Source organism: Schistocerca americana, chromosome X, assembly GCF_021461395.2.
Source record: "Schistocerca americana isolate TAMUIC-IGC-003095 chromosome X, iqSchAmer2.1, whole genome shotgun sequence".
In the NCBI taxonomy this organism is placed as follows: Eukaryota; Metazoa; Arthropoda; class Insecta; order Orthoptera; family Acrididae; genus Schistocerca; species Schistocerca americana.
Window position 1 is genome coordinate 629335294 of NC_060130.1, and position 18370 is coordinate 629353663.

General features: G+C 39.3%; 1 protein-coding gene across 1 annotated transcript in view; it reads left to right on the plus strand.

Annotated features, from left to right (window-relative positions):
* LOC124555612 (ATP synthase subunit b, mitochondrial-like) overlaps positions 1–8123 on the plus strand; it is a 32695-nt gene extending 24572 nt beyond the window's left edge. The window contains exon 5 of the mRNA XM_047129581.1: positions 7356–8123. Within this exon, the coding sequence (XP_046985537.1) occupies positions 7356–7532 (177 nt within the window). The 3' untranslated portion in view covers positions 7533–8123. The remainder of the gene's footprint in view (positions 1–7355) is intronic.
* Positions 8124–18370: the final 10247 nt, after the last annotated feature.

The window sequence follows — 18370 nt, forward strand, 5'->3', positions numbered from 1 at the left end:
ATTACTCCATGTAGCAAGTGGGTCTGGTGGTTTGTTTCCCATCAAGCTGTCCGCACACATTGATGTGTACACAGACGACATAACCCACGTCACGGCACATGGCCCTGTCGGCACACACCACGAGTTGCTTAACGTGATTTATCACTATCCAGCTGCAGGTGTTGGGTTTATTTGGCTCACAAACTGTACAGTTTTTACGTTAGCTCTATTAAAATACACCTTTCCTTTCTTGACCATATGCTAGTTGTGTTGTTCTGTCTGTGGTATACATAAATAAAAACTTCAAACATCACGGAACATGTAATGTGACAAATGTGAAAGATATGTGACCACTCAGGAAGATCATCACCTTAAAAAAGTTCACATGATCAAACTAACCCCTGACAGAGAGCACACTTAAATTTTCATAACATCAAATATTAGAGAAATTGATTCTGTCAGTTTCGTAGGAAACTCCCACAATATTTCAGAAAATGTGAATTTTCTACTATTCCAGACTCGGTTCCAGATCATGGTGCTTCACCCAGCTATGCTGCGCTAACAACACATATCTTCACAGATCTTATATTAGACTGTTCCAAAAGCTTCAATTGCCAAAATTATATTGATATTCAAGTATAACAAATGTTAGTAAGAATGACATTGTCATGAAACTTCCTTTAATGTGCTGTTGCCTTAAAACGGCTCTCTCTCATAACACTTGAATTATAACATGAATGTAACTAAATACGAAAATTCAGATACTAATATGATGTTTTCCATCATTTTATTACAACAAATCATACGAGTAGTGATTCGTTCTCGGGACATTCCATGTGCTGGTGCTTAGAAACAGCACATATTCATAGCATTTAATGTATAACAAAAACCCACAGAAAATGTGCTTCTTCTGAACATGACAAATACGGTATGTCATCTTGCTTTGTGCTTGTGACGTAGAGAGCGTTCTCGCATCCTTTTGTTCTACTTTACCTTGCATGTTGCCAAAATATCGGAGAACTCATTTCGTGTTTCACGTGATGAAATGGCTGCTCAACAAGAAATATCAGTAAGACACATAAGAAAACTCGCAGGGTGCCATGTCAACGTTAGCTGACTCGTTCTGTGTGCTGATGGCTTGAGGTTTTTTTAGCAGATTATAGATTCACATTTTGGAATTGCCTTTCAACATGGTGGCAATTTGAGCATAGGTAGTTTATGAAATTAAAGTATTTGCTGTTGATAGATTTGTAAAACCTTAGCTTTGAAATGTATTTTTGTTTTATGGAAGGAGAAAAGTGTGGTGAAGATAAGGATATCTAAAAAGAACAGCTCAGATAAAACGAAGAATGAGAGTTCTTCTAAGTGAAGCAACTTTTGTGAGGCAATATGCAGTCATTCATATGTATAAAAGTGAGACAAAAAGTAAGGTCTCCAATTTCTTTGTAAATAACGAAGTTTAAGTGAAAAATTTGAATTTGGCACTATTCCGCAAAGCTTGTTCTCCAATCCACTGAAGAAGTAACTTTGTGTTAACAGATGCCAGTACTGCAATTGCTTCAGATGCCAGTACTGCAGTTTCTTGCAAAGTGGTCCACATTGCTGTTTATATTAGATTGCATTCTGTGATTGAGTACTTGATTGCAGAAGGTGAAGCACCCTTTTGCATTCAAGATAGACTGAAAAATGTGTTGGGATGCAACAGTGGATATTAGCACTGTTAGACAACAGACCTTTCGTAACAAAGCTTAAGAGAAAACAGCATGGGATGACGAAATGTGGAACAGCAGACTGGTGTCTGTAGTGACTCCACACAACATTCAGTCAATGATGTCATTCGTGGTGACCACCGGGTGGCTGCAGAGAATTTGTGTCACATTACCTACCCAAGTAAAGGCAGTGTGGTGATCATTCCACAACTTGCATATGAAAGGTTTGTTCAACTTGCATACCAAGAATGTTAATCAACCAGAATAGAGAGACAAAGAAAAGCAATTGCCTTCCAGGTCTTGCAGTGTTTCCATTTGGAGGGGGGGGGGGAGTTACTGGGAGAAAGGAATAATAATAATAATAATAATAATAATAATAATAATAATAATAATAATAATAATAATAATAATACCCGTGGAGGCCCGGAAAAAGAATAGGCCTCTGGTATGTTCTGCCAGTCGTAAAAGGCGACGAAAAGAATAAACCACTAATAGGGCTAACCCCCCTTTTAGTGTGATTAGTTGGTTCAGGACAGAACTAAAGAAGCCTCGGACACGCGCCGTCATGGTCGGGGACGACGCTTGAACCCTATGCCCGCCCACAATGGTAACGACACTGCTAGCCAACTGGAAAATGATTTAAATCCAAATAGAGGTGTTTTGCAGGGTATGCTTCCTGCAACCACCCTAGAAGGAAAACAAAGGCAGAGGATGAGATGGCCAGATGAAGTTAATCGACACCTCATGTCCTGTTACTACCAAGCAACAAACCTAGGAACCGACACAACTGGATACAGATCACAAGTATGCACAACATTTATTACAAGATACCCAGAATTAAAATTTTTAACAGAACAACGACTAGCTGGTCAGATTCATGTAATAATCAAAAATAACAAGATACCCCAGTCAGAATTAGAAAACATCAAACAACAAGTACAACAGATACTGGAACAAAATAATGTGCAATCTGAAGAAGAAGAAGAAGAAGAAGAAGAAAATACAGTAATGGACTTAAACATCCCAGAGCAAACAAACAAAGAACAACACGCATCAATCAAACAATCAGAGGAAAACGAAATCTTAAGACAGCCACCAGAACAAGCACAAATAGAACACGAAGTAACACACATGTTAGATATAGAAGAAAAATTTCGGCTGACATATATATAGAATACAAAGACACAAATACAGACATTAGACCATTCTTGCATAGACCGCCAAATAACCCACAAGTCGAAACAACAATAAAAACTATCAACACAACCACACACAACAAAATAAATGAAAAAACAACTATGGAAGAGTTACAACTACTTGTTTATATAGGAGCACTCACTACACTAAATATACACACTAGGCAGAGATCAGAACCAACCAACACACAGAAGAAACCCACAAAACCAGCATGGCAACACAGGCTACAGATCAGAATAGAAAAACTGAGAAAAGACATCGGACAGCTAACACACATTATAAGATATGAAATGTCAGAAAAAAAAGAAAAAGGTTAGGTAAAATCTCACAACAAGAAGCGATAGAGCAATTAGATGAAAAGAAGCAGAAATTACAAGCATTGGCCAAACGACTTAGAAGGTACAAAAAAAGTGAAAATAGAAGGAAACAAAACCAAACATTCAACACAAACCAAAAGAAATTTTTCCAGACAATAGATAACACACACATTAAAATAGACAATCCACCAAACATAAGACGTGGAACACTTCTGGAGCAACATATGGTCAAACCCGGTACAACATAACAGGCATGCACGGTGGATACAAGCAGAAACAGACACATACAAGATGATACCACAAATGCCTGAAGTGATAATTTTGCAACATGAAGTCACCCAAGCAATTAATTCTACTCACAATTGGAAAGCCCCTGGAAAAGATAAAATAGCAAATTTCTGGCTAAAGTAGTTCACCTCAACACATTCACGTCTAACTAAATTATTTAACAGTTACATTGCAGACCCATACACATTCCCTGATGCACTTACACATGGAATAACTTATCTGAAACCTATAGATCAAGCAGACACAGCAAACCCAGCTAAATATCACCCCATAACTTGCCTACCAACAATATACAAAATATTAACTTCAGTCATTACACAGAAATTAATGACACATACAACACAGAACAAAATTATAAATGAAGAGCAAAAAGGCTGTTGCAAAGGAGCACGAGGATGTAAAGAGCAACTGATAATAGATGCAGAGGTGACATATCAAGCTAAAACTAAACAAAGATCGCTACACTACACATACATTGATTACCAAAAAGCTTTTGATAGTGTACCCCACTCAGGGTTACTACAAATATTGGAAATATACAAAGTAGATCCTAAATTGATACAGTTCCTAAACATAGTAATGAAAAATTGGAAAACCACACTTAATATCCAAACAAATTCAGATAGTATCACATCACAGCCAATACAGATTAAGTGTGGAATATACCAAGGAGACTCATTAAGTCCTTTCTGGTTCTGCCTTGCTCTGAACCCACTATCCAACATGCTAAATAATATAAATTGTGGATACAATATTACTGGAACATACCCACACAAAATCACACATTTGCTATACATGGATGATCTAAAACTACTGGCAGCAACAAATCAACAACTCAACCAATTACTAAAGATAACAGAAGTATTCAGCAATGATATAAATATGGCTTTTGGAACAGACAAATGAAAGAAAAATAGCATTGTCAAGGGAAAACACACTAAACCAGAAGATTACATATTGGAGAACCACAGCAACTGCATAGAAGTGATGGAAAAAACAGATGCCTATAAATATCTAGGATACAGACAAAAAATAGGAATAGATAATACAAATATTAAAGAAGAACCAAAAGAAAAATATAGGCAAAGACTAACAAAAATACTGAAAACAGAATTGACAGCAAGAAACAAGACAAAAGCTATAAATACTTATGCTATACCAATATTGACCTACTCATTTGGAGTAGTGAAATGGAGTAATACAGACCTAGAAGCACTCAATACACTTACATGATCACAATGCCACAAATATAGAATACATCACATACATTCAGCAACAGAAAGGTTCACATTAAGCAGAAAGGAAGGAGGAAGAGGATTTATTGATATAAAAGACCTACATTATGGACAGGTAGACAATTCAAGAAAATTCTTTCTAGAACGAGCAGAAACTAGCAAAATACACAAAGCACTCACTCATATAAATACATCGGCTACACCACTGCAATTTCATAACCACTTCTACAACCCTTTAGATCACATAACATCAACAGATACGAAGAAAGTAAATTGGAAAAAGAAAACACTACATGGCAAGCACCCGTATCATCTAACACAGCCACACATCGATCAAGACGCATCCAACACATGGCTAGGAAAAGGCAGTATATACAGTGAGACGGAAGGATTCATGATTGCAATACAGGATCAAACAATAAACACCAGATATTACAGCAAGCATATTATTAAAGATCCCAATACCACAACAGATAAATGCAGACTTTGCAAACAACAAATAGAAACAGTAGATCACATCACAAGCGGATGTACAATATTAGCAAATACAGAATACCCCAGAAGACATGGCAATGTAGCAAAAATAATTCACCAACAACTTGCCATACAATATAAACTAATAAAACAACACGTTCCCACATACAAGTATGCACCACAAAATGTACTGGACCATTATAACATAAACAGATAACAGAAAAAACACCACCACATAACAAACCTGACATCATACTCACCAATAAAAAGAAGAAATTAACACAACTAATTGAAATATCCATACCCAATACAACAAATATACAAAAGAAAACAGGAGAAAAAATTGAAAAATACATCCAACTGGCTGAGGAAGTCAAGGACATGTGGCATCAGGATAAAGTTGACATTATAGCAATTATACTATCAACTACAGGAGTCATACCACACAATATCCACCAGTACATCAATGCAATACAGCTACATCCAAACTTATATATACAACTACAGAAATCTGTAATTATTAACACTTGTTCAATTACCCGAAAGTTCCTAAATGCAATGTAACATATACTGTACAGTTAAAAGGAAGTCACACTTGATCCATTTTTAACCAGACATAACGTCTGAGACAAGAAAGAAATAATAATAATAATAATAATAATAATAATAATGACCAGAGAAGAAATGTGTGTTCACATTTTGAACTGAAATGAGGCAATCAGTGAAACGGCATCACAGAAACTCACTGAAGAAGTTATTGCTATGGTATTCTGGGCTGCAGAGGTTGTGATTATGGTTAATTTTTTGGAGCAGGAATGGACAATAAATTATCAAATACATTAGAACCCTTAAACAGCTTAGATTGCCTCTTCAGCAAGTTCACTCCTATTCTTCTGCTTGATAGTGTAAGGCCTCATGCCAACTGTCACACCACTTGAAAAGATTATGGAAATTGGATAGAAAGTACTACATAATCCTCCATACAGTCCTGACCTAACACTATCAGACTTCCATCTGTTTGGACCACTACGAACAGCTCATCACAGGATTCACTTTGAAGATTCGAAGGTCTTTAAAAGTCCATGTGTCAGTGGCTTCAGAAGCAGAACTGTGCATTTTACCACACTGGAACACATGCGGTTGTTAAAAGGCAGACCAGAATTGTGGAAATGGATGATCATATTGAGAAGTTGTAAATGAATAGTCAGTGTTGCAGTTTTCAGCCTATGTGGTTGCATTTGAAATTATTCTTCTTCCTCTTTTTTTTTTTTTTTAAAAAAAAAGTCTGTCGAGGACTCAGCTCTTCCACTGCATTATTTACATTCTGCAAGAACTTGTACTACATTTAAACAACTGTATTTCTTAAAGAGCTGAAGTTTGAATGACCTTGAATAGAGCACATATTTTTGTACTTATGGCATTGCACTGTGCTGTCAGTTGGAAAGCAAACACGGATTAAACAGTCTATCTTGTCAACTGACTCTAATGTCTTGTTAGAATTGTGTGTCCAGTTATATCGAGACAATTGAAAATGAATACATTATTAGTTTTTGAATAAGTTTTAGGGAAATAAATTGTTGTGGAGTTACTGTAAGCAACTAGACAGCTGTGATGAAACTATTAAAATGTATCCAATTTGTGGTGTCAGTAAAATGTGTTTCAAAAGAAAAGGCAATTTTTGTTGACAAGATTTTAAGCAAATAATCAAAAACAGATTGAAGAAATAGAGGAGGATGATATGGGGAGAAATATTCCACAATGCCAAAGATGTTAAAAGTAAGGGAATAAATTAGTAAGTGTTGACAGAAAAGGTAAAACATTGGGTTTAAAACCATATCACTTACTAAATGTGCAGACTAGAAAGAGACTGGAAGTGACCAAAGAAAGAATGGTAATCCTACGGTAGTGGGCTGTTCTGTTGAGTCAGCTTTGTTGACTACAGTTTTACATTGTCATCTACTACTTATTCACATGTTTCCTATAGTGCTGTCAAAAGTTACTCACTATGCACCAGCATACAGAAACAAAAAAAAAGTTTGCTGCTGCTAGCTTAGGTTCCTAGTATACCTGTTCTATTACTCACACAGTGTTCACTTCATGTGTTAAATATCACTGCATCCGTAATTACTTATCATTTCATGATCTTTTTTTACTAGGTGAAGAGACGGCTGGACTACCAGGTGGAAAAAGATGCAGTAGACCGGAGGATTGCCCAGCGTCATATGGTCAGCTGGATTGTCAGCAATGTCCTTAAATCAATAACACCTGAACAGGAGAAGCAATCTTTAAGGAAGTGCATTGCAGATCTTAAAGCATTGTCTGTGCGACAGTAGGTGCTTACAGGAAAATAAGTATGCATTGTTGGTATTAAAAACATCAGAACTATGTTCTGCATTAATGTAAATTCCTTTTTGGTAATTTATAAATTTATGCCTGTGAGAGAACAGGTATAGTTAAATTATAGACCAGGATATTATGGTTGTAGTGTCAGACAAGTCACATGTGTATATTGAATTTGAGTTTTAACATAAGGTGAATAATGAGAAAATAAATTGTGTATGATGGGTAATATTTGTGTACTGTATATGAAAACATCCTCTAAAATTGTATGTTAATAATGAAGTTAATTATTGTTTGATAATTAGTTTAGTCTCTGGAATGAAAATTAAGGCTGCATATCATGAACTTTGGCTAATTGTTTGCCTTACACATGGTGCTGCATTATATCGTTCTCAATTTGAAAAAAAGATTATGTTTATACTTTTTATTTTGTTGCTTTATTTTTAACCATGAAAAATGATTTTTGAGAAGTATCTGATTCTAACAGTAGTTTTTTCTTCGTCAGAATAAAAATGGAACTTGTAAGTGTATCATGGAAAATTGTTCACCTGTATGCTTCACTCAAATAAACCTGTTCTACATAACTAGAAGCATCATTGAAACCAGAAGCTTACATATGTAATGTTGTGTGTAGTTTTAACTTCAAGTAATAATGAAAGTTCACTTGAGATCAGAGTTCGTTGTGGTATGCAGTGCAGTTAGCAGTTCCCAGTAGTGAATGTTTCATAGTATTAGGAGGCACAATAGCTTCTTTGTACACTTCTATTACATATAAAAAAACATATGAAACAAGACTGAATATTGAATATTGCAACAAGCCCTGGTGAATGGTTTTGCTTCCTTACTCTCTACAACAAATCTAACATTTTTGTGGTAGGAGTATTTTTGAGGTGAATTTCCTTTCTCTGCATAGTATGCTGGATAAATCATTAATAAGGAAAAATATTCTCAAGATCCCAGGATGCTATGCACTTAGTCATCAACCTACATCTATACTTCACAAGCCACCTTTGAGTATGTGGCAGAGGGTGCTTTGTTTGGTTGACACTTCTAGGAACGTACATTCTCGGAACCTCAACAGTAGACTATACCGTGATGCAGAATGCCTCTTTCGCAGAAACTGACACTGGAGTTGATTGAGCATCTCCATGACGCTTTCGCACTTCATTAAAATGAACGTGTAATGAAACACACTGCTCTTCTTGATCTTCTCCATTTCATCTAATCAGTCCTATCTCATATAGATTCCATATCAATGAGCAAGTGTTCTGTAAGCTACTTCCTGTGTTGGACCAATTTCCGGAGGATTCTTCCAATGAATCTGTCTGGCATCTGCCTTACTTGCCATTAATTTTATGCTGTTGTTCCACTTCAAATCTCACTCCATACACATACTCTTAGATACTTTATGGAGGTAACTGCTTCCACTGATCGTTCTGCAATTATATAACTATACAATAAATGGGCTTTCTCTGTTTTCACTAAGCGTCAATCCTCTGCAGGTCTTCTGTTGTCTTCTCTGTATAAAAAAATCATCTGCAAAAAACCCCATGCAATTTCAACATTATCTACCAGGTCATAATTTTGTAAAAAGTAATGGTCCTATAACATTCCTCAGGGCATGCTCCCTAAGTTACTTTTACATCTGAAGACTTCTCCCTGCCCAGAGTGACATGATGTGCTCTGTTTGGAAACTCTTCAACCCAATCTCACAGTTTGTCCAACACTCCATATGCTTGTTTCGTTAATTAGGTTTCAGTGCAAGATTGTGTTGAATAATTTCCAGAAGTCAAGGAAGATGGCATCTGTCTGGATATCTGTATCTAGTGCTTTCTGGGTCTTGTGGATGAACAGAGCGAGCTGGGTTTCACGCAGTCACTGTTCTTGGAACACATGTTGGTTCATATAGAGGCTATTTTTATTCTCCAGAAATGTCACGTGGAAGAAGAAAATATGTTCAAAAAATCTGCAACAGACTTACGTCAGAGATACAAGCATACAGTTTTATGCATATGTCCAATGACTTTTTGAAAACGGGAATGTCCAGTGCTATTTTTTTTATTTTTCCAATCATTAGGATCACTTTGCTCTATAGCCCTACAGTACACTGTTGCTAAAAGGAGATGGCGGTGGTGAGTTCTTTCACATTCTCTGTAGAATTAGATTGGTGTCCCCTCAGGTCCATTGGCCTTTCTCTGTTGAAAGATTTTGGTTGCTATTCTGTCCCTTGGTCATGTATTTCGGTCTCGCATCATTTTGTTGTTAGTGCGACCATTTGGAGGAGGAACTACATCGCAATCTTCCACCGTGAGAGATTTGGAAAGACTTTTAGTATTTCAGCCTTTCCCAACATTCTCTGTTTGCAGTTGTGGTCAGTGTGTCTGGACAGATTCTATTGATCCATTTATTGATTTAATGTAGGACCAGAATTTCTTAGGATTTTTTGTCAAGTTGGTAGACTGCTTTACTTTCGTATTCAGTGAATGCTTCCCACATTGTCTTCCTTAAACTAATTTTTCACTTTATTAACTTTGTCTGTGAGGATTTGGATATATTTAAATTTGCAGTGAAGTTTTGTGCTTTTGTAGCAGCTTCCTAACAGTGTTGCCAAACCATAGTGGGTCTTTCCTACTCCTCACAATGTTGCTTGGTACTTACTTGTATTGTACAATGCGCTTGAACTTTGTCAATTGATGCTAGACATTGTCAGTGCTGGAGATGAAATTTTCATGTTGACCTGTAAGGTAATTTGAATCCTGTTTTGCTCTTGCTGAGCAGAACAATCTTCCTGACTTTCTTTGTATTCCTATGTATTGGTGCATTCAGTGATGCTGTAATGAGCTTATGATCATAAATTCTGTATTCTATGCCGAGTTGAAAAGTTCCAGTCTGTTTGTCACCAACAAGTCTTCACGAGTAGGTTTTCTGATTAACTATTCAAGATAATTTGCAGAAATGACACTTAGAATAATTTCCCGTGACTGTCTGTCCCTACTACCTATCCTAATCACTTGACCCTTTCTGTCTCATAGCCTATAGCTAGTATGTCAGAATATCCACCTAAAACTATAACACGACCAGAAAATTTATATGAAATATTCTCCATGTTTCCCCTCAACTGTTCTGGCACTCCTGCTACTGAGGGAGGGGTCTATAAAAGCATATGATGTCAATGTTTGATCCACCTTCAACAATTTGCCCGAATTATTTTTCATTCTGAATCTGTACTAATTTCACTAGATATTATCGTATGTTTTTTGTTATAAACATGCCTCCACCACTAATGTTCAACCTATCTTTGCAATAAACATTCCTGTCAGAGCTTAAAATTTCATTGTTATCCTCTGGCTTCAGCCAGCTTTCTGTCCCTAATAGTATGAGGGCATTGTTACTGTTAATAAATGAGATTTGTTCTGGAATCTTTCCCGCAGTTAACAAGTACTACATTAACGTTCTCTTTCTCCAGTCTCCTATGAAAAATGCTACTCTGTCTGGACTCGGAAGGCATCATAGTTAGCCTGTGGATGGATTTCTCTAGGCCAAGAAACACACACACACACACACACACACACACACACACACACACACACACCTACACCTACCTGTACCCTAATAGCAGATGTGAGCCGTGATCCCCGATGCCATTGCGCCTACAGCCTACAGATTATTAAGTCCTAGCTGGTTGACAGTTACTTGTTGGCAGTTGGCAAACAGTGCCAGGATCATGAATCTCTGCGTAGAAGGGGAAAAGGGATACTGGTTGTGAGATCTGAAACATGCTCACTTCTAAAATTACATGTGGGACAGCATGGGATGCCTCACCTGTTGTGACTGTGGTTGATGTTCCTGGGAGATGTGGACAAGCAGAGGGTGAGACAGTGTCATTGGAAACTCCAATGCTAAACAGATGATAAGTCTCCCAAGGATATTGCAGGCTGGTAGGATAGCAGATAAGCATCCACTCTGCTTGCTAAGAAGGGGAAGGTGGGGGTATTCTTCAAAGATGTGGAGGCTCTACTGGCTGCGATTGAGCACTACTTGGTGCACCTGGCTGCAAATCGTGGCTCCAGTTGGCATGAATGACGCTTGCTGCATGAGTCAGAAGCTGTCCTCAGTTCTTACAGGCAGCTGACGGACTTGAAGACATCTAGCCTCAGTCCCGGGATGGAAGTAGAGCTATCATTTTGTAACATTGATCCCATAACCAATCGCAGTCCTCTGATTTAGAGCGAAGTCGAAGGCTTAAACCAGGTGCTTAGGACAATTCTGTGATATTTGATGTTTATTTTTCTACCTCTGATATCGGATGGAGAAACTTTAGGAGCCCCTTAGAAAATCAGGGGTGCACTACATGCATGAAGTGGCTATTAGGGTAGCATAGGGTGTGGTGTTGTGCAGAGGTGCCAAAGCATTGAATGATTTTAAGTGCAAGCTCCTGTACGAACTAACGCGCATAGCACACAGGCAGACAACAAACAATTACTTCTCCTCTTCAAGGGGGGGGGGGGAGGGGAGGATTAGCATGCATGCCTGAGTGCCTCACATGAGCAGAGTTCTTCTTGGCTGTCCCTGATTTAGAAAGTGCCTTTTGAAATCTGGTCAGATGACATATTCCTACAGCTATAAGGTTGTCTTCAGCCCTTGACACTTTGTCAAGTGCCTGGTAGAGGGTACTTCTCATTGTACCAGTTATTAGAACTGCTTTCTGTTTGATTCAAGTATAGAGCACGGAATGATAGATTTTTTAAACACCTCTGTGTGCGCTGTCATGAGTCTCATCTTATCTTTGCAACCCGTTCCAGAGCTGTACATATGAGGCTATACTATATTTGTACTTTCATTACTTAAATAAAAGTAAAAATTCGTAAGGAAGGTCTTGATAGGATGGCTAGGATGTGTGCAGACGCAGGAGGAGCTGGCCGCAGTTCGTGAACAGCTGACGTGCTTCGGGCTACGGTCAGTCACCTTCACACTGCTGCCTCAGGCTGCAGCAGTGGTGGAGAATCTGGCACGTCACATGGAACACAGGTGTCGCTTGTTTTGCCCGTGGGCTCTGCTTCCGAGGCACCACCTAGTGCACTGGACGCTGCCCACACAGCAGTGAGTGGCTGGTGGTAATGTGTTTGCATTGCTTGAGGTGGACAGCCATATGGAGACTGGCTGCCTGGCCTCATCCATTCACCATGTGAGTGGACACATGACCATTTCTTTAGTGGGGTCCAAGCAGGAACATCAGGTGGATGGGGGGGGGGGGGTTGCATTATGTGAGCCCGTTAGGCAGGTAGTGTTCAAAAAGTCAATGTGTATTCAGTATGTTTGCTGGGGGTCTCATTTGAGGTGTGGACGTGACCTTGCCTGTGGCTATTCAGCGTGCAGGGTGCAGTCATCTGCGTATTGTGGCTAACATAGACACCGAATGACACCTGTCTCATGGATTCTGAGAGATCCTCAGTTCCTACAGGTAGCTGGCACAGGTGGTAAAGACTGCTCGCCTTGCGTGTGGGTTGCAAGCAGAGCTCGCAATTTGCAGCGGCGTTCCCAGAGTTGATTGGAGTCCTTTGCTTTGCAGTTCAGTGGAGTGTCTCAACCAAAGGCTTCGTAGAAGCTGTGATGGTCTTGGCTGCGTTATCATGTGGGGATCTGTAGAGCTCCCCTTGATAGGTCAGGCGTGCACTACACAAAGAGCAGCTTCTTGGGTAGTACAGTACTTTTGGGTTGCACATGTGGCGTTTTTAGGCTAGGCAGTAGTTTGAGGTGCCCTGATTAACACTCGCCAGTCGATATGCAGCCAGGGAAGTCGGACAGCATTCAGAATAAAGACAATTCAACTGTCACAATTTTGTCAGTAAACTGTCAAAGTATTCATAATAAAGTTCTCATTCTCAAATTAATCTTGGGACCAAGAGCTGGCTGAAAACCAAAGTGGAAAGCTCTGAGATATTTAGCAAGTCATAGGACATACATTGAAAGACAGATCAAAGGCCATAGGAGGGGGAGTGTTTACTGCAGTTACCAGATGTATTGTCTGTATTGTGGTTGAAATTGTGTGTGGCAGTCAGGTCATCTGGTCTTACATAACAGGTGTAGGTGAAACCAAGTTCATTGTTGAACGTTTTTACTGGCCACCTGATTCTGCTGTTATGGTTTTAGTCATTCAAAGAAAGTCTATGGTCAATAGTGTGTAAATACCGAGATCATGCGATACTAGTTGGAAGTGATTTTAACCTGCCGAGTGTCAACTAGGATGTCTATGGATTCATTGTGGAGGGATTCAGACAGATAGTTGTGTGAATTACCTTTGAACATGTTTTCTGAAAATTGTCTTGAGTAGCTAGCTCGGTAGCCCACATGCAATGGAAATATCTCAGACCTTGTAGCTACAAATAGGCTGGACCTTATCAACAGTGTCAGTACAGAAATGGGGAAGAGTGATCATGTCATTATAGCAACTATGACTACGAAAATTAATAAATCGGTCAAGAAGGCTAGGAGTGTGTTCCTACTAGACAGAGCAGATAAGCACTTACTAGCATCTCAGACAGTGAATTGGCATCACTTTGTTCCAGTAAGATGGATGTAGGGGAACTATGGGCAAAGTTTAAGCAGATTGAAAAGTGTGGTGTGGAGAGTTATGCGTGTAGTAAGTGGATACAGTATGGAAAAGACCCATCATGGTTTAATAATGAAATTTGATGGTTGCTGAGGAAGCAGAGGCTGTTGCACTCTCAGTTCAAAAGGGAACACACAAATGACAAGCAAAGGTTAGCATTTTTGTGTGCGTGCGCATGCCCAGATCTATGCGCGAAACATAACAATGACCAGTCTGGTGTGACGGTGGAAGATAGCAAAACAAAAGCCGAAGTGTTAAATTTCACAATCAAGAAATCATTAACACAGGAGACTCTTACATCATACAGTCATTTGACCATCGGACACACACTGATAAGGACGATATAGTAATAAGCATACCTGGAGTAGAGAAACAACTGAAAGATTTGAAAGCAGATACAGCACCAGGTCTCGATGGAATCCCAATTTGATTTTACAAAGTGTTCTCTGCAGCTTTGGCCCCTTAGCTAGCTTTTATTTACTGCAAGTCTCTCACCCAGCACAAAGTCCCAAGCAACTGGAAGAAAGTGCAGGTGAGTCCAGTACATACGAAGGGTAAAAGAATGGACCTGCAAAATCTCAGACAATATCGCTAACTTCTGTCTGCTGCAGAATGCTTGAACATATTCTCAGTTTGAATACAATAAACTTTCTTGAGACTGAGAAGCTTATGTTCACAAATCAGTGTGGTTTTAAAAAGCACTGCCTGTGCGAAACTGTTTGCGCATTTCTCGCCTGATACATTGAGAACTATGGAAGAGGGTAACAGGTAGATTCAATATTTCTAGATTTCTGGAAAGCATTTGACATGGTGCCTCATTGAAGGCTGTTAACGAAGGTCTGTGCATATTTAATAAGTTCAGCTATGTGTGTGGCTCAAAGATTTCTTAAATAATAGAACCCAGTATGTTGTCCATGATGAGTGTTTGAGACAAGGGTATCATCGGGAGTGCCCCAGGGAGCAGTGAACTGAAGTCTCTCATTTGCTTTGCCTATGACTGAGCCTATGGGATTAGTCCATTTCATACTCTTACAAACTGATACACCCAGGTATTTGTATTAGTTGGATAAGTGTACTGTTTTTTTAATTTTGTGCAGTGCAGTATTTAACATTTCTGAACATTTAAAGCAAGTTGCCATTCCTTGCACCTCTTTGAAATCTTACCAAGATCTAATTAGGTATTTATTCAGCTGGTTCACATAATTCTTCCTTACAGGTAATTCCATCATGTGCAAGAAGTGTGATAGCCCTGTTAATATTGTCGATTACATCACTGAGATACAACATGAAAAGCAACGGTCCCTACATACATTCCTTGCACACACTCGAAGTTACTTCTACATCTGGTGATGACTCCTGATTCAAGATAACATACTTCATCCATCCTACCAAGAAATCTTTAATTAGAACACAAATTTTGCTTATTACCCTATACCGATGACCATAGCAGTCTGGTCCCTTCAATCCCACAAACCAACCTATATGATTCTACCTTCGATAAGCAAACAGAAAATATCAGTGTAAAATTGGCTGGAGTTTTTTATAAACATAAGGATTTTTATAGGAGACTGAAGAAGATTTGTGTGGGCATTCAATGATAGGTGTTCTCAGTGTCCTAACAAAAAATAGTAGAAATGAATGTGTTTACTATTTAAAATTTCATATGGCCAGCACACAGCCACTTGGAGGTGTGACTCAGTGTCATCTGCATTAGCCACTCGATAGTGAAGCTACTGAAGAACATACTATGTGGAAGTAACACATGTTCAACAGTGGTGCAGTCAGCAACTGACATGCTCCAGCTGTGTTCTACTCTTGCCTCACCTGAAGGCGGAGGGCCGGAAGCAAGGACAATAATGTGAGATCCGTAACGCGGGCATCTCTTCTCGTCTACCATCAGCTTCCTTCTCCATTCATGGCGTGTGAGTGCCAGCTTATACAAGCCTCTTAAGCACTTCTTGAATTTGTATCCTTTATACATCATATTTCTCTAACCCACCAGCATAGCCGAGAGCGCTCACGCGCTGCTTCCTGGATTCGGGTAGGTGCGCCAGCTCCAGATCAAGTCCGCCCAGTGGATTAACAACGAGGGCCGGTGTGCCAGCCAGCCTGTATGTGGTTTTTAGGCGGATTTCCACATCCTACTAGGTGAATACTGGGCTGGTCCCCACGTTCCGTCTGTTACACAGCTCGCAGACGTCTGAAAACATTTGCACTACTCCATGGATTACATTACACGCAGACAGTTGGGGTATACTACTTCCGTCTCGGGGGTGGGGGGTGGGGGTGAGGGGGTATGGGGTGGCGGCAGGAAGGGCATCCGGCCACCCCTTAAAATTAACGTGCCAAATCCGTATAACCATGGCCAACCCTGCGCAACCCCGGGGTAAGGCACAAGCAATAGAATAGAATAGAATACATCGTATTCAGTGCTTTCTTTCTATAAAAAAAAAAAGGTTGAGGGTACTCACATTGAATATAATGCAGTGAAAATTACTTACAACAGAAGCGTGTGATACCACCCGTCTGCTTTTAGCCATGACGTCAACATGTCGAACTACAAAAAAATGGTATCGGACTCTTCAGTTGACTTTACAACAACTGAAATGAGGCAGGCGATATCAAGAAACACCCAAATATACAAGAGAATGTGGCATCAAACACTTCAGTTTACATCACATCAAATGAAGCATGCGATTCCAATCAACACCTGAACAATAAAATAAAATGGTATCGTACATTTCAATTGACCTGTAATACATCTCAAATGAATCAGCTGAGTCCAATCAACCCTCCAACATACAAAACAATACAAGGAAATATTATCGAACACACTTTTTTAACCTATAAAACACCACCAAAAGACACAATACAACAAAAAACTACTTTGTAGACGAAAAATTTTAGGGGTACGCATCACCCATCTTTCCCCCAGAAAACAGCACTGATCAGCACAATCAATACTTCATGTTCAAAATAAGTATGTCTTCATAAAAAAAAGTAGGGCACACTATTTCTAGGGATTAGGTAGATGATTTTTCCCAGAAGGTATTCTGACAGAGAAATTATGCTGTACTACTCTCTTCAGCTTGCATTCCTCTGCCTGGGGATCTAGATAAGACTCATGGATCCTAAACTTGCCTTCAAGTTACCACCTTGGCCTTTTATTCACTTGGCCTGCCCTGCCTGTGGAAGTTTGTCAGTTAATACATGCATGAACAGATCTCTGTAAAAGGATACCACTGAAAATTTGCAATAGGTCTCATAATTCAATAATATGCTTTGAAGTTAAACATCTTCACAATTTGATTAAAATAATAGGTTTCAAAGTAATTAGACAACTACGCTGAACAAAGGTCATTATAGACTAACTGCACACCACAGTGATTCCAACAGCTCCCTACTGTTTTGACATGCAAGGTAGTGAATCCCATAAGTCACAACAAGGGATGTGCTGGATGAATGCTCTGGCCATGCCACGTGTTTAATGGTCAGGCATTGACATCAACAGACCTTGCAGTCTGGATTTGCACCACTTGAAGGCAGAACCAGATGGCATCTCAGAAGTGGTACTCTCCTTGGCCCACATCAGAGCACCATGGAGATGAATGGATACAGACATTCTGTACCCATTTATGGCAGCTGTGGTGGTTGATTATTGTGAGCACCCTCTTTGACCCTACATATTTTACCCAGATGACAACCACCACATTGCAGAGTGGTCCAGGCCACAGCAAACATCTTCACCAAATGAGAGGCTCCATGTGCCATCGTCTCAAAGGCTTGCAGTAACTCTTTTCAGCTTTCCACTACTTCTATCACAAGAACACTATTCGACCCCTAGACACCACACTATTGCACCCAACATCGCGCGCGCGATGTGTGTGTGTGTGTGTGTGTGTGTGTGTGTGTAGATACTGTTACAGTAATTCTTCTCCACACAGTTTTCAACGACAAATTTCATTCGTACCAAACAACATTGTTTTCAGATACATCCAATCAATGTTAACACAATAACTGGGCCACCAGGAACTATTAAAATTAAACACAGTGTGTCCAAATACTTGTTATGCGCCTACAACTGACGATTGCTTAAAGGAGTATTTTATTTGATAAAATGTCTTATTCTTTATCAACATTACCGACTCAATAAATTGAGACGAAAGTTATTGTTCCCCCAAAGATTCGTCAGACACAAAAGGCGAAATACCCAATTATGAA